At 47.2% G+C, this 22729-nt stretch overlaps 1 protein-coding gene across 1 annotated transcript in view; it reads right to left on the minus strand.

Annotated features, from left to right (window-relative positions):
• Positions 1–9989, minus strand: part of N4BP1 (NEDD4 binding protein 1) — a 47214-nt gene extending 37225 nt beyond the window's left edge. Inside the window, exon 1 of the mRNA XM_023636926.2 lies at positions 9609–9989. Coding sequence (XP_023492694.2) covers positions 9609–9806 — 198 coding nt within the window. The 5' untranslated portion in view covers positions 9807–9989. The remainder of the gene's footprint in view (positions 1–9608) is intronic.
• Positions 9990–22729: the final 12740 nt, after the last annotated feature.

Here is a 22729-nt window from a genome sequence, read left to right on the forward strand (position 1 = left end):
AAACATTAAGAAAAATTACCAAACACTTCCAAATGAGGCAAAAGGATGGCCTCTGAATCATAATGGAGCACTCTCTTTGGACCACCCAAAGATTACTTCTCTGGGAAATTGACCTTTGTCTGACACACCATTCATTATTGATTAGGGCCTGGACTGTGATACCACAAGTTAAAATGAAGATTTTTGTCCAGTAGAGCTGCCAATTATCTCAGCCTGGTAGAAAAGGTTATGATTTCACTGCTCTGTAAGATATTAGCCAATCTGTATCTAATCAAGCAATTTTAGTCCATCATTCTTTTTTTAGTGCTGATCAATACTCAGATCCTCAAATGCTCTCTTGAATCTCTTACGTTCTTGTTGGTTCCCTCATTCATGAATCACCTGTCTGAAAGTCACGGTTATAACTTTTTTTAAAAATTTACACTTTGGCAGTTTTGTAGGACTCATGGAGATGTCCAAGTGAACTCACCTGCTTGGAGCTATTAGGCTGAGTGGCCCAAGAAGGGTACCTCGTCGGCTGAGTGAGCCCAAGCAGGTCTCATGTTGGCTCCCAGAGTGAACCCCACGCAGGAAGAGAATTTTACCCATGCTGTTTTCCTGCTATTCTTTTTTCTTCTGATTTTGTATTTTTGCTTTATGGTTCTTGGTCACGTGTCCCTTTCCACACTGGCTCAGGGCCCAGTGGCTCAGACTACCAGGTCAGCCTCAACTGTCCCCTTACTGTCCATGAACCGAGCCTGGAGGAATGTGATCTCAGTATGTGGGGATCTGTCAGAAGATAACGGGATCTACTTTCTGTCAGATGAGAGACAAGAAAGGCTGCTTTTAGTCTTTGCTGTTTCTCTGTTTGTGCAAGAACGTGTCTGAGGGCCACTGAAACAACAGCTCTTGTGCCGTCTGGATCAGTTTTGTGTTTCTGGATTACTTCTGACCAGTGGCTAAGACTGTGGAACCAAAGCTGAAAGCTCTCAGTGTTTGTGTCTATAAACGAGAAAAGCCTTTATTTCTCATGGTGTGAGTGTAAAATGCATTCTTACCTTCAGGGGTATTAATAAATCAGATTATAAAATTTCTTAAAGAACTTCTGTTCTAATCAGCTTATAGAGAACAAGCTTTTACATCAATCTATATTCCTAGAATTCCTAGAAAATAAACTAAACATCTGATACTTATAATGTGTTAGCCTTTTAAGGACCAAAAAACCCCCCCCAAAACTCACAGAAACTGATACTTCAAGAGCATTTTAAGAATCCAAATTCATGAAACAAAAATAATCATTAGACAAATCAGTCTGATTTGATAATTTCAAAGCTAATTTAGAAAGATGTCCTTTCCCTGATTTTATCAGAGTACAATGCATGCATATATTTTTTTTTAAAAATAAGACATTTTTTCATGAAGAGACCATCCGAACTTCCTAAACTTTGTTGGCTTACTGGTCAGATAAGCTAATATTACTCATATACAATATTTATGATTATTAAAAATACAAATTTATATATTCACCTAAATTGAATTATAACACTAATAATTTTTTGGATATCAGTAGTTATATGTTGCTCAGTCGCTGTCAGCCTAAACATAATTTCCAACACCCTTAGTTAACTTTAAGACTTTGGTTGGACTAGTAGCAAATGTGACTAATGGATACTCTGGGATACGCAGTTAATTTCCAAGTGAGACAGACATCAAGTGAAGTTTAAACACACATACACACGCTTTCTTTTTAACATAACGACAATGTCATCAATGCACCAACTCAACAATTCCTTAGTATCATCTAAGATCCAGTCTGTGTTTAATGTCTTTTTCCAGCTGTTCTCATTTTTTCACCATAATTACACAATTAAGTTCGCCTTGTCTAGTACATCACATATATAGAATCATACAGTATATACTCTTTCATGTAAGGCTTTTTTTCACTCAGCATATTTTTGAGATTCATCCATGTTACTGCATGGATCAGTAATTCGTTTTTTTCTATTGCTGTGTAGTATATCACTCTTAATGTCTTCTACACCTAAACTATCTTTGGGTTTCCAAAGGCCCTTGGGGCAATCAATCACAAAGATTTGTCTTTTACCTTACAAAAAGAAGGATGCTAAAACTAGTTAATTTCTTTGGGGTATTCTGTATTTCTTAAACAGCGTAACACTATTAAGTTGTCAAATCAAAAGGGAAGTCATGTTCTGCTTCGGTGGCCCGGGGTTGGCCGGTTCGAATCCCGGGTGCGGACATGGCACCACTTGGCAAGCCATGCTGTGGTAGGCGTCCCACATATAAAATAGAGGAGGATTCGCACGGATGTTAGCTCAGGTCCAGTCTACCTCAGCAAAAAGAGGAGGATTGGCAGATGTTAGCTCAGAGCTGGTCTTCCTCAAAAAAAAAAAATGAAATAAAGGGAAGCTTGGTCTACTTTTACTGAGTCTTCACTTCTCATGGCAACGTAGTTATTTGCATAGGATCATTAAGAACTGTCCTCTCTTTTACCAAGATAAGAGACAAATTCATTGTACAACCCAGGCCATAACCAGAACATCATATTCAAGAATAATTCTCATTGAATCAGGAATGGCAAGGTCACTAATAAAAAACCAGCATTGTAGTTCATGTATGAAACCAATGCTCAGGGCACTGCTCTGGGACCTAATTCTGTGGCATACAGGGTCCCAGCTTTACATACAGTATAAAGAAAGTCACTTCCTGGCAGGCCAGAAATTTTAGCATATTTTGGAAACCTTGAGGAGAGAACTCACCCAAATGTATAGATACTACAGGTGAAATATGTAGAGATGATTTTCTTAATTTTTTGGAGCTTTGTTTCCTAGCTTTAAAAAAGAAAAGCCAAAAAGGTCAATTAAAAACAACAACAAACCAAAAACCCCACCTGGCAATTGAAAATGCAAGCTAAGCTTCCTCATGAAATTTCCAGAGAGGGTAATTCTTAGTACTCCTAGTTGCTAATGCCTCCTGCCATACTCTAAATACAGTGAGACTAGTCTTTAACGGGTGTGTGTGCATGTATGTGTGTGTGTGTGTTTGTGTTTGTATAATTAAGAGTAATCCTTGGAGGTTATTTACAATTGCAAGGGGCACAATTAAAAATTATAGAAACTCTGGAAGTAAGGTAAAACAATGGCTGTAGGCTCTTTTAACATCATACCAGAGAATTGCTTAGCAGGCCACATCAAGGATTATTTAATATCTAGGGCAGCACTGCCCAACAGAACTTTCTGCAATGATGGAGATGTTCTAAATCTGCACTGTCCAAACGGGTAGTCACCAGCTACATGTGGCCACTGAGCACTTGAAATGCAATTCAGGAACTGAATATTTAATTTCATCGAATTTATTTAGTTTTTTTCAGGAAGACTGGCCCTGAGCTAACATCTGTGCCCATCCTCCTCTATTTTATATGTGGGACGCCTGCCACAGCATGGCTTGCCAAGCAGTGCGTAGGTCTGCACCCAGGATCCAAACTGGCGAACCCTGGGCCAGCAAAGCAGAACGTGCCAACTTAACTGCTGCACCACCGTGAGGGCACCTCATTTCATCAAATTTAATTAACTTAAACAGCCACACGTGTTAGTGGCCACATACTGGAGAGTGCAAATCCAGCCTCGGGACTATTTTTGTACAGCCTCTAAGGTAAGAATTGTTTTACCTTTTAAAGGGTTGTAAAAAACAAAAACAGAGAAGAATATGATACAGAGAGTCCATATGTCCACAAAGTCTAACATATTTATTATGTGGCTCTTTACAGAAAAAAACTGCCCATGCATGCCCTAATAGAACACACTTTGTGTTTGGCTCCTAACCATTACTCCACCTTGGACTATTATTTATCTTTAGACTTCTTATTAAGTGAAAGAAAACTAAACTTCTATTTTGCATAGGCTTCTATTATTGCAGCTAAATCCATTACCTAACTGATAGAGATACATCATCTGCATTAACCTATTGTAAAATAGTAATAACTTCATTATCTTAATTTTAAAAATACGAGGGTCAATAATGAAACATATTATATGTAGGTTCAAAATGCATAAAGATCCCAGATGACTTATAGATAGGGAGTTCCAATCAAAAGATGCCATAACCACAACCGACCTTCATGACAAAATTCAGATGTGAATTCACACAGCTCTTACTCCTCAATTAATGTACATTACTAATTCTGTCAGCACTACTCTGAACAAAACCTTCTCTAAGTTGAAAGGAATCTCTTAAAATAACAATTAAAAGAAATAACTCAGTTTCTTTAACAAAAGGATTTTCCTATGTTGTTTCCATATGACAATTGATTTTTAAAAAAGTTCTTTAATTAATTACTGTAAAGATTTTTCCCTCTGCAATTTTGTTTTTGAAATGCAAGACTGCTAACTTTATACAATTACATTAATTTAGTAAAAAGCCAACACAGAACAAGATGCTGTCCTTGATTTAATTGAAACCCTACAACACTAGCTGGCAGACAGACAGGGAAGAGGAAGCTACCGTCATGAGCAATCACTTTTACCCCAGTAGAGTCAGCATGAGTACTCCTTATTTCAACATTCTGGTATAACCCCAAAATATTAACTATAAAAGAGAGTGAACAAACCACTGTTTCTTAAGAAGATGATTTTCACAACCATAGTGTGAATTTAAAAATATCATTCTAAGAAATGCAAAAAGGCCAGCAGCCTCCTTTCTGGTAAAAGCAAAACAAAAACCCCATGGCGCTGCCCAGCGCCACCTATGGATCACTCCTCCAGGAGCAAGCCTCCTGTTCAGCAACTCACTCACGGAACAGCACCAAGTTCTTCTAACAGAAAAGGAAACAGAACAATTCAGGGTCCATTTTAACCCTCTGAAGTCAGTGCAGTAATAGGCCACTTCTACTGACATTGCATTTTCTTTATGTGTATCTTTCTCCTCTCTCACTCCTCGAATATGTAAGTAAAAACTCAAAGTTGGGTAAAGGACAATCACCAATTCTTCATAAGACTCTCTCTCCCCTCTTTTTTTTTGCCTCACAAATTTAAGGTGGATTGGCTGTTAATCTACCTTCGCGCGGTTTCTTGAGTCCACTGTAATTTCAATGTTTAAGACTGATTAGTCCTCCAAAGTGCTCTCCTTTTAAGTCCTCCCGACTGCCAGTGCGTGGCAGGCCACTGGCTATGCCTCACGGTGGCTACTCACTGCCATGAGGTAATGCCTGAAATAACACCAACTGATGGGCAGCTTTGGTTAGCAAATGCAGTGCCCTAGAGGTTCATGGAGAAACTGGACAAGCAGCCGTGCCACTTACAAGTTGCAATTCCTTCTCCCGTGTCTGTTAACCCCCAGGACAGGCTCCCCACTCCCTGCTCCAGACCCCAGTGACCTGAGCCCTCCGTCACCTCCAGACACCGCCCGCGTCTGTCTCCTGTCTTCTCACTGCTCTAAGCTGAAAGGACTTCACCCACCACTGCTGAGGTACCACTCCCTGGTTCTCAGAATCATCCTCAGAATTCCTCTATATCCAAGATTCCGATATGTGCAATTCCTCTCTAACTACAGCCTCTGGAGTTCTCCAATACTTACTGAACTGGTCCTCCATCCGCATGATTCCCTGAGTCTAGGAGGGGACACGGACTAAGGTCATGTCCCCTTCCTGTATTCTCACAGTTCACTAGGCCCCTTCTGCCTTCACCTGCCTGCTCCCTAGTCTGACTCTCAGGTTGTGAGTTCACTGAAAGTAGAAGCTAAGTCTTGCATAATCTGGACTGTCCTAGCCCAAGTAAGGCTACCATTCAGAAACATTCCCTGGGCCCCATCTGCCTTACTCAGCTGTACCTGAGACTCCTTTAGTCCTCATGCGTTGTCTAGGCACCAATGCCCAAGAGCGGGGGACATCATCACCTACTTGAGAACTTCTCAATCAAGCGCTACTATAAATTCATGCCATCTAACCTTCCCTGGGCCTTACTTCCTACTATTAAAGTTGAGGTCCTAAAAAGGCAGTCCAAAAGCTGAATCTGGTCCACTGACACGTTTTGTTTAGCATGCATGGTTACTTTTTGTTTTCCTTTTTTTCAGAATATATATTTTAAAAAAGAACACTATTAATGCAAAAACTTACTGAGATATAATTCACAGCATGCATGGTTTTAAAAACATAAATTAGTTACCCCTTAAGAAAACATTTCACATTATGCAGTCCAGACTCCTGGTGTCTCTCAGATAAGGAGAAGGTCAGGGTCACTGGGCCCACAGCGCGTAGCTGGCCAACAGCCAGAACGGCATCTGCCTCTTGCACAGGTCACCAGTGCCCCAGTTCACCAGCCCCTCCCTACCAGCCAGCCAGCCACTTCCCTATGCAGCCTCCCTGCCTGGTTCTAGGGAGCATCTCAACCTCTTGTTTCCATGTCTGCCATCACTGACTTAGGCCCCTCCACCCTATGGACAATGCCCTCTTCTGATTTTCCTCTCACTCTCAGATGCTGCCTCTCTAGCCCTTGTAGCAACGCCACACTGCTATAAAAAACACTTACTCTCCATTTCTGTACTTCTATCATCACAAACCAGCAACGGACCACACTGAACAGCACAAGCCTAGAGGTATTAATACTGACAAGGGAGGTGTTTCTTAGAATTGCGAATCTGATGGCATCACTCATGTTCTTACAACCCTTCCATGACTCTCCACTGCCTGTCTGAGCGGGAATACCCATGTTTTCCAGCAGGTCCCAAGTGCTTTGTGACCTGACCCCTTCCCACCTCTGCCCATTTCCTCCACTTGAGGAATCCGTGATAAAACAGCACTATTTCACATCCCTGTGATTCTGCACATGCTCTTCCCTCTGGAAAACTCTAGTTCATCCTTTAGCACCCAGTTGGGCAGAGCAACCCTTCCTCTCCTCTATTAATGCAACACCCTGCACATACTTCAACTGTTACATGTACCATGCCAGCCTGTTTGTTTCCAAGTTTGTCTCCCCTACTAGGCTGTGGGTTTCTTGAGGCCAAGGGCAACAATTAGTGTACTTCCTGGAACATTAAGTTTTCTTTACATGAAAGCTACCAGCCCAGCCCCACCAACCAACAGGTCAAACAACGTATCCACCACCCTTCCTGAGAGAGGACTTAAGACCCCTCTCTCAATCCCTACATCGATACTCAGTTGCCAAGCAAGTGCCAGAGAAAGCCTTGCTACCCCACCCATGCCCAGCTCTAACTTGGAACAATGTCCTTTCCACAGTTGGGTGTTCCTGCCTCCAAATATGGAGTTTTAGACAAAACTTTCTTCTCTCAAAATGCTCAGGATGCCCTAGTGAATAAGGCCCTACAGCTTTAGAGCCTGGCATTTGGGTCCCGTGAGGCTTCACCTCTCACAGGGGACCTGGACCCCTCCCGCCAAGACACGCCCTGTTTTCTGGCTTCTAGGCCTTTACTCACAGCCACTTCCACCTAGGAATCTTCCTGGTTCTTCAAAGCCCAGCTCAAGTGCTGCTTCCTCCAACAAATTTCCCCTTTGACAAAAGTGGCCACTCTTCGAGAACGCGTGCCTTTTTGTTAACCTCCCAGGGCATTCTCACTCTCCACCAGTAGCCCCATCTCATGTCTCTCCAGGCCATGGAGCCCTTGCTAACTAGACCTCCACAACCTCCTCCACTCTAGCCTGATGCTCCAGGGGCGCGAACTAGCATTTTTAAAGGAGGGAAACAAAGTAAACCACTCGATGGGACCCAGAACAGTTGCCTGCACCTTATTTTAATTAGAGACCCTATTACCTAGTTTAAAAAGTTCTTCTTTATAAATCTTCCTTCCCCCAAACTTTCTTCTCCTCCACAGCTTATCTTAAAATATTGTAGATGTTGAGGTTTGCTTTCCTGTTTTTAATTTTTTAAATCAAGTTAATGGTTTTCTCTTGCTCAAAAGAATGTAAAAGAAACTCCAAAAGGAAATAAGAACAACATAAAGCCCTTGAGTGTGGCTTTCAACACTTACCTTTCAACACTTACAACAACACGGGCAAAAAAAAAAAAGATTCTTTCAGGTGGGAGGGTTGGATTATGAGTAACACACATCATGCAGGTGGACACATACTACCAGAATACTGTAAGACACACCTTCCCAATTAGCTTATGCTAAACCGGCTGGCAGGGACAGGCCAGGGAACTGGAGTTGGGAGAGTGTGGCAGGACAGGCAGGGCTTTTCTGTAGACCAAAAGCAGCACTTTCTACACCTCGGGTGAGTCTTGAGAAAAGACGCACGGGGAGCAGGCAGAGCCCACAGTAAAAGCAGTGAAACTAGTCAGGTTAGAGTGGAGGTTTAAGCTGAGAGCTGCTAAAGCAGAGAATTGAGAAAATAAGGTGAGATTGGATTAATAAGTGTTTTGTAAATCAGAGAAGTGTAGAGTGAATGAGATAGGCAACAGGAGGCCCTAGTAGGTCCCATGGCAGGAGGATGACTTTTTGTAGGAGGATTAGTCTACTGTGAGTTGTACCAGGGAGAGAGCAAAGGCAAGGGAGTAAGGTGGGCGCCCACACCAAGAATGGACGTCTGTTCACAAGAGTAACGTAATGGAGAGGAATCAACGCATGTGAGAGACCTTCAGAAGCAGTAACAGGATTTAGACATGTCACACTTTTGAGCCCCGGGGAGTGGGAAGAAATTAGGTAGCTGGAGAGAAAAAAAGGAGGGGAGTGGGAAAAAGCTAGACTGGTTTAAAAAATCAAGAACAAGAAAGCAAACTTGATTCAACATCCACAACGTTTTTAAGTTAAGCTGTGAAGAATCATACAGTTGTGTCCTGTCTCCTCTCAACAGGTTAAAAGCAAGCATCCAGATAAACTAAGAAAGTCAGAGTTACAGCTAATCAGTTTCTTCAAGGGCACCGTGAAACTTCTGAAGTCGGATGCCAAAACAGGACCCCCCTCCCTACCTCCGGAGGGCTCCTAATTGGGAGACTGGTCTCCAGAACACGGGCTCTGGACACACACGCCCTGAGTCCGAATCCTGGCTCCCCCTCGCTCTGGATGGGAAACCCTGCGGGAACGCGGATGCCTGGGAGGCGGGGATGGACTTCGTCGCTGTTTCCCGGCTTGGGGAGGGTGGAGGAAGCTGAAGGTGTCAAGTAGGTTTAAGTCTGAAACGCTGATTTAGAGAGAAGGTGAGTCACCTCTTCGAGTTTCAGTTTCCCCAGCTGTTAATTTAAAGAGAGAGAGCAGGCGGACGATAATAAAATCTACCTCATGGGCTTTTTTAAGGGCTGCGTTAGAGAATCCTTCTGAAGTATCTGGCACCATGTCCGACGTGCTATAACCATCAGATGTTAGTTGTACATGCTATCGATACACGGAATGCTCGTCTAATACGATTATTAAACCCCTCTCCCTTCTTGACGTTGAGTATTTTACTACCACTACGGTTCTGCCAGCCTCTCCAAGGGAAGCGAAATCCCCCAAAGCTTCAGGGCCCCCGCAGCGCAGGCCTGGGGCAGCGAGGGGGCGGCCGCACCCCACGGCCGGGAGGACGGCCCTCGCGACAGCCCCCAGCGGGCGCCGGCGTCAGCGCCGGCCCACCCCGGGGAAACTGAGGCGCCGGGCCGGGGCCCCGCAGCAGGCCGGCGGGCACTCACCTTGGCGCTGTGCACCGCCTCCTGCGCGCCGCGCAGCTGCACCCAGATGCGCGCGGGCGGCGGCTCCTCGGCGCCGAGCGCGCCCAGCACGGCCAGGCTCACGCCGAACAGGCCCTCGATGCGGCCACGGCCCCGCTCCAGCAGCGCCGCCTTCGCGGCGGGCGCCGTGAATTCGTCCAGCACCGCCCGCGCCGCCATGGCCGCGCGCCTCCCGCGGCGGCGCCGCCCGTTCCCGAGCCCGCAGGCGGCGTCGGCCCACCGGCCGCCTCGCCCGCGCCGCCCCGCCCCGCCGCCCTACACCATCGCGCCGCGGCCGCCGCGGCTGGGCGACTGCGAGCAGGCCCTCCGCCCCTGCGCCGCCCGGCCGGGCCGCGCCGCCGCGCATGCGCCGAGCCCGCCGCCGTCATCGAGGCTCGCCGCCCCCGGGGCGGAGGGGCGGAGGGGGCGACGGAAGTCGACGTCACGCTCGGACGCCATGTTTGTTGAGGGCTAGCAGTGGCTCCAGAGAGGAGCCTGGCGGCGTTCTTTGGTGAGGGCGCGTCGCTCTCGGGTAACCTGTGGGTGGTGTATTTCTGGCTTTACAGATGGGGCAATGGAGGCTCCGAGCCAGGAGGCGGGGCTGACCCGGTGGCACACAGGGGATTTGGCTTGCCTTCAGACGTTTGAAGCCCAACTAGGGTTCTAGGAATTGAGTTATCCAGCTTCTCATTAATTTATAGGCAGATGCTTCTTTCTTTCCTTCCTTTCCTTCCCTCCGTTTCTCCCTACACATCTCCCTCTCCCTCCCTTCCTTTGCTCTCCTTTGCCTTGTTGTTTCAGTAACAATTGAGGAGGATTTTTAGGCTGCTTAATTTTAAAATGGTTTATGATGAGGATTTTTAGGCTGGTTACTTTTAAAACTGCAGATGAGAAGCAGGCTCCGAGGACTGGAATTTTGCTTGCCCCTTTGAGACATTTGCGTTTGTGAAGGAAGGGGGGATGACCTTGTAGGGACCTGAAATTGGCCACCCCAGGATATGTCTCTTTGGCATCAGGATTGTTTTGGGCTGATTGCTTTCGATAAACTGGGACAGGGAAGGAGGCTCTGGGGAATGGAACTTGCCCTTGTTGGGACACATTTACATTTGTAAGGTAAATCTCTACCTGTAGAACGTGCCTCCCTCTCTGTACCAGGAAGAAGAGGAGAGATGACCTTGTCCCTAGAAGCTCTTAATGGGGAAGGCAAGAACTTAAGTTGGTTGCTGTCTGGCAATCTCATGTAACTGGTTTAGGGTGGTGGCGTCTAACCTTTCTGACCTTTACTTAATCCGATTTGATTCTTGTCTAAAAGTCATGGGATCACCCAATGACCAGACCCCACCTGCACTGATACCATTTTAACTTTTTTTTCATGTTCTTTCCTTTGTCTTGTAAAGAGATGAATCATATACCTATGCCTTAAATTTAGCTCTAACCCTCAACTGGGGGGCAGCAGAAGCTCTGACTGCCCATGGGTCCTGTCCCCATGCTACACTATTCTCTAAATAAAAGAGCACTACTGCCAGATCTTAAGAGTCTAAGAAATCTTTCTTTCGACTCCTCGGCTCACCGACCCCGCATCAACAATGGTAACAGGAAGAGAAGAAAATGGGAATAATAAGTGTGGAGAATTGGAAAGCAAAGAAATGATTAAGGAAGATTCAGGACAGTGATTTACTCTGGGAGGGAAGAAGGGGGATGTGTGATAGGAGAGGTGCAAGAAGTGGGGGATTAGGGGTTCATCCTTGATTTTCCTGTGGGACGTAGGCGAATGCACCCTAGCCCCGTTCCAGGGTTTCCCCGTCTGTAGAAGCAAGGGTTGCACTCAGTTATCTCGAAAGTCTTTTCCAGGCCTTACGTTCTCTGAGTCCATGAAAACACTTTGTGAAGGATAAAGTGTTGGTTTCCCTTCTCTGGGCTAAATCTTGTGGCTATAGGAGATAATTAGGGACCGTGGGAATATTACTTAACTTCTCTCTGTCTTAATTCCTCATTTGTAAAATGTGGATAACAATAGTACTTCTTATTGTTGTGAAAATTAATATAGTACCTGGACACAGTAAGTGATCACTAAATATTAGCTATTGCTAAATTAGCAGTATATTTAAGGCTCCGTTTTCATGGAAAAGCTTTGTGTGGATTATGGAACAATACTGAACTTGTGGGCCTAGGACCCCTCCCCATCTGTGGAGATTTCCCCTTGAGGAGAAAGAGGGGATCTAAAGATGTCACCGTTGGAAATGCCAATAGGGAATGGTCTTGGTAAGAGGGATTACCCAAGATAAAACCTCCCAGGGATCCCGGCTGCTGGGGTTTTCCATATGCCTCGGAAACTCGGGCAGGTGTGGTCCCCTGGTGCTCCACTGAGGGATGACTCAGCACAGGGAAGAGAACTACTGGGCTCACAGACCAACAACTTCCTGTTCCCCTGGGCTTTTCCCTTGGTGTCCACACAACCAGCAGCCTTCCTCCATCAGGTAGATGACCTGAGATTGGCTGAGGCAGGTCAGGTGGCGAGTGTGGCCTTGCTGACAGATTGCACCCAGAGCTGCAGTCAACACAACATGTTGTTTCCTGTCTTCTCATTGCACTCACCTTAAATGGAGTTGCTATTGTTCAGCGATTGGACAGGGCTTTCCCCAGGGTGGTTCCTGTTTGCTCCCAGTAACTTCCCTGCCAGTGATTCTTAATTGCTTAATTGCAAAGGGGGTGAGGAGGGGCTGCCTTGAAAAATACACAACAGCACCTTTTCCTTCCACGGCAAAAATCTGCCCTAGAATAACAAAAGTAGTGCATGTACACACCCCTGAAAGAGCTGGGCCATTATGCTGTGTTCATAAGTTACTGGGTTGGTGTAGCACCGGAGATACAGCTTTGGGGTTTTTTCCCCCTGTTCAGAAGACTTGCCAGTTCATATGTGGTCAGCATTTCCCTTTAGGGAACTCTCAAGGTTTCCTGAGTGAGGGGAACAAGGAGAGAGAGGGAGAGAGAGAAATCCCCTTCTAAGAAACTCCCTTGCTTCATGCAATTTCTAAACCACAGCTTCCCTCATTGCCCAGCCTTGCCTATCTGGTGGCCTTACTAGCCCAGGGCAGTTGATGCCAGGGATAAGACTTCGACAGTCTATAATCCAGACACTTTCTGTATTTTTCTCTAATCTCCACAACTACCCCATGAGATGGTGTTGAGGGAATCAGTTATTTCCCCTTCTCATGTTCTAATGGAGGCGGGGCGGGGGTAGATTCCTACCCTCTTCCCCAGCAGGGCAAAGGAGGAGGGCACACATCCAGCTTCCAGTGCCCGGGCTCACTCTTCCCCAGGGCAGGAGGAAAGCTTCCCTGGCCCATCTGGTGACTCCTGGAAGGCTCGGTGCTGGGTTGGACCACCCTGGCCTCAGAGTGGGTGTGCTGTTGTCTGCTGTCGGCGGTTGCCCACTGTGGCAGTGACTGGGTGAAGAATTTTAACCTCAGCCACATCCTCTAGTCCAGCTTTGTCAGTAATAAACATGACATTGTGATCTCTACCTGTCTGACACTTGCTTCTATTTCTCAGTTCTAAATGCAGGAGGGGGAGAAAGAGTGTTTATTGGCCTCCTAAAACCCCAACAGTGGTTGCTATTATTATCATTCCTATTTTAAAGATGAGGATAAGCATAAACTGGTTCTGGAACATTCCACAATGCTGATAAGTGAAGCCGAAGGGATAGGCATTTGAATCCAGGCAAGACTGACTCTGTGCTGGGTGCACTTATGTGCTATGCCATAATGACAACAAGCCTTTATGTGCAACCAGCCTCCTTTTCTGCCCTTGTGCAGAAGTAAACAAGAGGAGATAATATGTTCTCATAACCAGCCCCCTAGTGCTTAGACCCTACTTGAGTTGAGATGCTGTCAAAAACAGATAGACTTGCACATTGAACGTTGCTTGGCACACCCGACCCATCTGATAAACAGACCCAAGATGCCCCCCTGGCCAGCAATCTCTAGGATGGTGTATCTTCCTGGGTTCTTTGTTTTTGGTGTAATAACATCTAGGGCTTTAGAGTAAGAAACAGGAATACAATTATGCTTCAGCCACACACAAGTTTTAATAAATTTGCGAACTGTTTAATTCCTCTCATCCCCCTTGTCACTAGTCCAAGCCATCATCTCTCCCTTTGACAACTGTGGGGTCTACCCTATGTTCTTCCTGGCCTCTCTCAATTTCAGGAGCTATGACTGATATAAGGTTGGGAGAAATTATTTACAAATATTGATGCTGCACCCAGAGTAATCTTCTCAAATTGCAAATATTATCAGTCAATCTCTTGCTTAAGACCCTTCAAGAACTTCCTCTTATGCTCAGAATGATATCTGAACTCCTTACCTTGAGTTGCAGCCCTTGCAAGATCTGGCTCCTGCTTACTCCACCTCTGCTCTCCTCACCTGGCCTAGCTTACGCTGCCTCAGGGCATTTACACAGCTGTTCCCTCTTCCTGCCTTCTTTTTACATAGTCAATGCCTGCTCATCCATCAGATCTCAGTTCAAGAGTGACTTAAGAATTCATTTACTGGCTTCTCTGATGAGTCAAATCACCTCGTCACAGGCTCATGGGGCACTGTGGCCTCTTGCTTATAGCACTAGGGCTAGTTTTACGTATGCTTGTGTGATATGACTGATTCATGTCCATCTCCAGATGTCATCAGACCCTCAGCTCCATGGCAGTAGTGACCTGAGGCTGGAATGAGCTTGAAGTATTCCAGGAATGGAAAGCAGCCTTGCCTATCTGGCTGCAGCCCTTCATGGCTGGATTGTGCTGAGGCAAGGGAGCACCCAGAGGTAGGATGAGGCTGTGCCCTCCAGAACCTGGAGGGCCAGTTACAGATTTTGTGTTTATCTAAGTGCAGCAGGAAGCCTTCCCAGGTTTTTAAGCAGCAAGTACACCGTTTAATTTGTGCTCTAAGAGCTCTTTCCCTTCCCTGGGGGATGCAACTTGGAGGGGGCTGGAGTGGACCTGGGAAGAACACTTAGTGGGTGTTGGTCCAGGAGAGAGCTGATGGTGGCTTGGACTGGGGAGAAATTGGAGAAGGATGTTGGGGATAGAATCTCGACATTAAAGTGCTGGGGGCTTGTTTCTCCTTAGCTGCAGAGAAAGCTAGGTATTTCTGCTGCTTCCGGTCTTGCATTTCTCTCCCTTTCAAATTCCTTTGCATTTTTATTATCCATGCATTGAAACTACTCTAACATTAATTCAAACTGCTATAATATTGAGAGGAATTATTATAAGACTCAATTGTCTTGGGTAGGAACACAGTTTCTGGGCCAAGTGCGATTACAGAGATTGCCTGCTGTCTGCCAATTCCTGGATACCCCTAATTCGCAGAATTTCCCCATCTCCCTTTCCAGCAGGGTTTCTCAACAATGGGACAATCGACCTTTGGGGCCAGATGATGCTTTGCTGTGGGGGCCTGTCCTGTGAATTATAGGACGTTTGGCAGCATCCCTGGCCTCCACTCACGAGTAGTGCCTCCCACCCTAGTTGTGACAACAACAAAAATGTCTTCAGATGTTGCCTAATGTTGGCTGGGGGGCAAAATTCATCCCGCTCTGTTGAGAGCCACTGGTCTACACAAGTTCAGAGAAAGCTCTGTCCCTGGAGCGGGGTGAGTGGAAATTGTCTCTTCCTCCTTTCTGCGTACTCCCTGTGGGACACACACACACATCAGAGCTCATGGAAGCTCCCTGAGTGCCCTCCGACATGCTGTCCTGTCTGTATCGAGTGTGGCACAACATGGGCAAAGAGGGTCCTGGTCAGTTGTGTGTCCACCGAGCACGTGACTGGGCAATTCGCCGTCCAGTAGCCATCACTGCTTCTCATCAACTTATCTACAGAACATGTTCTTGCCAGGCCTACCTGTCTTTAAAGCTTAAGTCTCACTTCTTCCATGAAGCCTCATTGGCCTGTTCACCTTCCTGTGGCTGGTTAAAGCAATTGAATGCCTGATTGTTTAATTAATTCACTCATTCAACAAATAGTTACTGAGTACCTACCTGTACCAGGAATTGTTCTAAAGGCTGGAATAGAACAATGAACGAAGCAAGGTGTCTGCTCTCCCGAGCTTACTAGAAGGGAGGAGACAATGAATGAATGAATGATAGAGGGTCAGGGAGTGACTGGGGGATTTGGAGGGCTTGGTGTTCTATTTCCCATCTGTGGTAGGCAGTCTGCAAAGATGGCCTCAACGGTCCCTGCCCTCCCTGTGTGACTATACTGCTCTTTACATCAAGAATCTGGCCTGGCTCTATGACTACAGTGACCAGTAGAATCCAGTAGAAGTGATATTCCGGGACTGCCAAGACCAATTCTTAAGAAGACTGTTAGCTTCTACTTCCTTCCTTTTGGAATGCTTGCTTGTGGAACAGTCTTACTTGAAACTTAGTTACCATGCCAAGAGGAAGCCTAGGCAACTATGTGGAGGAGAGCCAAGGCCCCTCATGCTCCCAGCACCAAATACCAGCCATGTGAATGAGGCTGTTTTGGACTTTCCAGCTGGTCCAACCTTTCAGCTAATACCTTGTGAAGCAAAAGAACCATCTGGTTAACCTACAGACTCATGCGAAATAGCAAATTGTTAAGTTAAGCTACCGAATTCTGGGTGATTTGTTATGCACCAATAGATAAAAGAAACACATCTAAATTCATAGTCAATTGATGGGCCAATATAGGAGACAGACAGATACTTAAACTTTTAACTGATGAAGTTGAATGGAGGATGTGGCTAATTAATGCTTTACTGGAGAACAAGACAGAGTCTAGTGACTGGCACAGCTGGACACCCTCAGGCCTTCTCTTCTTCCCCTTCCTTCCTGGGCAGGTGGGAGGCCCCATTCTGTGAGACAGAGCACAGACAAGAATGTACTCTCTGAAGCGGGCTGGCTCTCCAAGAGAAGGGGCTGTGTTGAGCATGCTCAGTGTCTTCTCCCAAGCTCATCGATCAGACAACTCAATCCTCCTATAGAGAAGAGGGAATGATGGGTAGGGAGACAGGCCAGGAGAGATGGTCGCTGGTCTCCCTCCACATGGAAATATGAAGAATGGAGAAAAAGAGTGTGCTGACAGTGGTGAAGATTATGAAATGGAGGAGGCGTGTTTGTGCTACTTCAGACAGGCTGGCTGGAGGAGGCCTCTCTGAGGAGCTGACATCTGAACAGGGATCTGAATGAAGTTGGGGAGCCATGGGGATATTTGAAGAAGAGCTTCTAGGCAGAGAGTGGTTAGTGTGTTTGCAGAGCAGCAAGGAGGCCCATGTGCCTGGAGCTGGGTGAGTGAGGAGAGGAGGAGAAGGGACTGAGGGTGAGAGGTAGGCAATGGCCAGAGCACAGGGGCCTTGTGGACCTGGGAAGGTTGCTGGAGTCTATTTTACATGTGATGGGAAGTCATTAGAAGGTGATCGATGTTCCTTGATAAATAGATTCTCCAAATCTCAGAGGCGCAAGGGCCTCAGCATCCTTGTAGTCAAGTTCCCTGTTTGAGCCAGGGTGGAGGAATTGTAGGGTTCGCATATGTGGGTGAGGCTGCGAAGCTGGGCGTGAGACTTCGGGTACTCAGCCGTGTGCACTGCAAACACCTGGCTGGTTACAGACACTTTCAGAACAAAGTGGCCAAACAAAGGCGTGTGCCTAGCCTGAGCCACCTGGCCAGTGGAATTTCAAACAAACTTCACATAAGTGCCTATGATGTGCAGGGTGTTCTATAGACACTGGTGGGGTGGGAGGTAGGGGCAACAGTGACTAGGGTGGTCTCTGCTTATCTTCCTGAAAGAAGAAGTGAAGTAAGGTAGTGCCTCCATAATGAAAGGTAGAATGCTGTCACCACCACAAGGGACAGCAATCAAGTGCTGAGAGGTGGGCAGAAGATGAGATATCATGTATAAGGAAGTGGTGGAATTGCTGTGTGTGTATATATATGTATGTAACATATGTATACATTATATATATTGCTTTTCCAAATACTCCTTGCATGCTTAACCCTATATGAGGAACTGGGCTATGTACCCAGCGCTTGCAACAGTAGGTGTTCTGCAAACTATTGGTTGGCTGACTCTACAAGAATGATCCCATTTAGCCCCCACAAACAACTCTAAGAAGCAGGTGTCATGCCCATTTTACAGATGGAAAACTGAGACTTAGGGAGGTCAAGTAACTTGTCTGAAGTCCCCACCACTAGGAAGGGGGAGAGCCAGAACTGGCACAGCAGGCCTGCAGTGTTGAAGGCTCTTCCACAGAACCACAAAGGTGGAGGCACGCTTGGTTCCCCTTGAGCTCTCCCTCACCCAGACTTGTACCAGGCTAGTTCGTGACTGCCCAGGACCAATAACTGGGTCTTCTTGACCTAAAGCTGCCCAGGATGACCTTTCTGCATTCCAGGACTGCAGGACACAGACAATAGGAAGGTTTTTCTCCTACTTACCACAGGCTCTTGGTTCTCTGGAGAATGGGAGGAGACCATCTGACATCCTGTTATAAAACTCCTGCATGCTCTGGTAGACAGAGCTGGCCAGAGAGCATCTTTTCCTGGCAGCCCTGAGTTGTAGGCTGGCGTGCGGCTTGGTGCTGGCTCTAACTGTAAGGTCCCATCTGATCCAGCCTCTTTATTTTCTAGATGAGGAAACCAAGTCTAAGAGAGGGGAAGTGACTTGCCCACAGCCCCATGATTCTCTTTCCCTACAACCTGATCCTGAGCAGACAAACTTCTTTCACTACAGGCTCACAGAGGCATTGTCTAGGGAAGGGGCGCTTGGCCTCTTCTTTCTCCAGTCCCAGGTCACGTTCATCCTTCCTGCTGTCCTGGCCCATGCCCTACCCTAGGCTGCCTCCATGGCTGGCAGTGAGCTGAGGCGGAGGCAAGAAGACCCCCAAACAAGGGTGTGGGAGAGGGATCAGTCATCATCTACAGGGGGCCAGCAGGGTGACCTCCAAGGACCTCCTCTCCTGGAGATGCTATCATGTTTTCTGTAAGAGCTCCAGGCTAGTGCAGGTTCACTGGAAGCCAGGTCTCCACCCTTCCCCTCCAGCTTCCCAGAGTGAAAAAATAACTTGCAGTTTCCGGAAGTTTGTGTATACTGCAGGAAGGATGTGGAATGTCAGTCAGGGTTCCCTTTGTTCTGCAACGGAGTAAAAAGTATAGTGGGCTCTCTCTCTGGCTGCCTTCTCCCTTCTCTCTCATCACCACCTCTTTCCTCATCTCATTCAGAATCCCTGGGAGAGGTTGTCCTGGAATCTCAGCTTTTCCTAAAGTGTGGAAAACACACCACTGATGGTATGGCAGATGATTTTCGTTGGTAAACAGCCAGACTTTTAAGAAATCATGATTGTTATGTATTTATTTTTATAGTCCTGTTTTTGGCAAGAAATACTGGGCTTCCAGTTATTGTAGGAATAAACTGTTTCCCATATAATCGTATTTAACTTTAAAAAGTGAGTTGATTTAAAAAAACGTGAACCGAATAATGGTGGTGTGTAGATATGTCCAGAAGCACGAAGGGGGCTGTGCAGGACTCAAGTGTGGGAAACACTCATCGTAGTTGGTGCTTCAGGACCGTGTACACTGTCCCCTATGCAAGGATGTGCTCATAACGGCAGATCTTTTGGAAAAGCCACGTCTGTGGGCCTAAGGGCTGGCTCTAGGTGGGCCAAAGAGCCGGTGGGACAGGAGTCTGGCTCCTCGCTTCTCGCTGGCTGGCTGGGTGAGCCTCCGGCTGTGGGCCGAGTTCCCCATTTCTGCAGTGAGGAGGGTCCCGCCCTTCCAGCTGACGCGTTCTCGTTGCTTGACGCTGCCGGGGACAGGTGTAAGGGGAAAAGATTTCACGTTTCACGAGCATGCTCGCTCTCTCATCAAGGGTTTATTGCGCCTCTGTGCGCTGGACACCCCGCTCTCTCTAGGAAAGCCTCCGCGGCTCGAGGGCTCGCGTCCGGACCGCCGGGGCCCGCGGCGCCGCCTGCTGCTCCTGCGGCGCCGGTGCAGCTCCCGACCGCGGCGGAGCGGGACGGATTCCGAGCCCCCTTCGCCGGGAGCGAGAGTGAGAATTCCCGGGGAAATTCAGGGACGCAGATCTTTTGGGAGCAGGTGGCAAGGCCGAACAGGGATGCAAAGTATGTGGACCTGTGTGATTGGCAGAAAAGCCTCCCACGGATGGAAAGGGCGTCAGAGGGAACCGAAAGAAAGTGAGCAAGCAGCAACAGCCTGATTTGGCCACGCTTTTCTCTGACTTGAAAGTTTGCAGCGGGCTCCTCCAGGCAACCAAGGGGGACTGGGTCTTCTCCCCACCGCCTCCGGGGTGTGGGGAGAGCAGCTGGGGGGCGGGGATGTGTCAGAAGCTCAGGAAATGGATGACGCCTTAATTTAATTGGGACCCTGCATGCTCTTTCTGCTGCTGTCGTAGAGAGGAAGGTGACGCAAGTTGTTAGCGCAGGGAGGGCAGCCCCCCGCCCCACACGTGGAGAAATGCTCCCCAAAGCTCTTTTTCTTAGCAGACTCCAGTAATGAGGCTGGCACGCCCCTGTGTCCAGAATGACAACATCTGCTTGTCAGTCTGCTTGTGGCCTGCCACCTCCCACCTCCCAGGGCCCCAACTCTTGCACCCAGCGGAATTGTGAGCCCAGAGCTCAAAGTCCATTTAGGTTTTGCAGCTGGAGGCAGGAGGTGCCGTCCAGGAGGCAGGGCCTGTCTACCTTAGTTGTTCTCTGGCTTTGGTCTATGTGCATTAAAGGGGGGGTAAGGGGGGGGTGGGGGGGTGCTAAAATACGTGTGCTCGAGTCCCAGCCTAGTAGATTCTGGGGCAGCGGGTTTGGAGTGGGCCGCTGGGCATGTGTATTTTTCACGGGCACCCCTGGGGATTATGGTCCTCCAAAGGTTGCAAACCATTGCGTGAAAGACATTGTCCAGCCTTCTGCCAGGCGCAGGGAAAACATCACAGTCACTGTGAACTGACCGCTTACTCTGGGAGGGGTGCTGGCTCTGGCTTTAGGAGAGCTCTCGGGTAACCCTCGCCGGAGGCTCGCAGGGCGATGCGTGACTTGCGAAGACCAGCAAATAGCAGGGACGGGATCGGAATTCAGTTCATTCTCATTTCAAAGCACATGTTCTTTTTTCCTAACTCTTTCCAATACGATGATTCTTTTTATTTTTCTTATTTGGGCATAATGATTTTAAAGTTAATTTTTAAAATAGGCAAAACAATAATGTGGTTCAAAAATTTTAAAAGGTTTTAAAATGTATTCAGTACCATTTTACAACAGTGTGACTACACTTAACGCTATTGAACTGTACACTTGAAAATAGTGAAGATGGTGAATTTTATGTTGTGTGCTTTTAACCACAGTGTCTTTAAAAAGGCATTCAGTGGAAGGGTCCTCTCTTGCCTTTGTCCTCCCTCTGCCTGGTTCCCCCCCACCATGAGCCCCCCACCATGAGTAACCATCGCTGTTAGTGTTATATGGATCTTCACACTTTTTAAAAGCACACACAAGTAGACACAAATATACTACCCCTACGCCTCCCCTGCCCCAGCACCTTTGCACAAGGAATAGCAAACTCTCCATACTAGTCTGCATCTTGTTGGCTTAGAACTCTGTGTCTTTGACATCTTTCTCTACCAGAGCGTCTAGAGCCCCTCATTCTTTTTTTAAGCACTACAGTAGCTCTTTGTACAATTACCATCATTTCTTTCACCACTCCCCTGCTAATGGGCATTGAGATTGTTTCGTCTCCTGAAGACACATTTGCTAACTACCACCCAAAAGAGCCCGCTCAACTTGCCTAGAGTTTCAACTGTGACAACAGAGTGCAGAGTGTTATTTAGATTCACCTTTGAAAATCAGCAGGCCCACATCGAGACTGGCCACCGGCTCTCGGATATCCCCATGCGGGTTTCCTCCACTGTTGGGATGGCTTGCTGTAGCAGGCCATATGAAGTAGCAGGTGTGCATTTAGGGCTCTTGTAGAAATCAAGTGTCTTTACGCACTGCCGTCACCCACGTCGTGGTTAGCTCCCACTGTAAGAGGCTTGGGAACAGAGGGCTCAGCAGATTTACAGCCCCCGTCTTGTGCCCTCTCTGGGCTTGTTGGGTGGGGTGGTTGGTGGAGTCACTCAAGACACTAAACGTTTTTGGGGAGATGCGTACAGATAGATTAATATAAGTTGCATGTTGGGGCACTGGGGGCTGCCTCTTGCTGTGCAGCATGGTGGTGGTCGCCTCCCGTGGGTACTCTGAGGGCCCTTCCCCTCTCCCTTGTTAGGTTGTGAGCTCCTTAAAGCCCCAACTGGAGATTAATTTGTCCTGCAGTTCTCATGGCCTTGGAGGTATGACCTGAGTGCAGACAGTGCCCGAGCCCTACAGGTGCCAGGTGCCGTGAAGTACCTCATTCAGTTACCTCACTCAATCCTCATCACAACTCCCTGAAGTAGGTGCTATTATTATTCCAAGTTTTGGGATGAAGAAAATGAGGCACAGAGAGGTTGAGCAGCACATCAGAGTCACACAGCTCCTAAGTGGCAGAGCTGTGATTGTGAAGCCAGGCAGTTTGGCTCCAGAATCTTCCCTCTTCACAGCTCTGCTCTGTTGCCTCAGTGGCCTTTCCTCTTTGTCCTGGAAAGTTAGGGAGGAAAGCTGGATTATGTTTACTTTAATTCTACATGAAACAATAACGTTTGATTTGGCAAAAGCGTATTGTGAGTCCTGGATCTGCTGCCAATTAGCTGTTTCAATCTTGGGACAGTTACTTAATGTTTTTGCTTCTCATCCTTAAAACAGGGACAATAGGACTGATTTCATGGGAGTATTGGGGGAGGCTAAATGAATTAGTACATGTAAGGAGCTTCCACATAGTAGGCACTTGGACATTGTATGCTGCTTCCATTTGCCAGGCAATGGGCCAGGTCCTTTAGGCTCTTGGCACTTGGAGTATGGTATGTGGATCAACAGCATGGGCATCACCTGCAAGCTTATTGGAAATGCAGAATCCTAGCCATGCCCCAGACCAGCTGAATCAGAATCTGCATTTTAGCATAGTACCCAGGGGACTTGCACGTGCGTTGCAGTGGGAGCAGCCCTGCTCTGTGTCG

The sequence above is a fragment of the Equus caballus genome, chromosome 3 (assembly GCF_041296265.1).
Source record: "Equus caballus isolate H_3958 breed thoroughbred chromosome 3, TB-T2T, whole genome shotgun sequence".
Taxonomy (NCBI): Eukaryota; Metazoa; Chordata; class Mammalia; order Perissodactyla; family Equidae; genus Equus; species Equus caballus.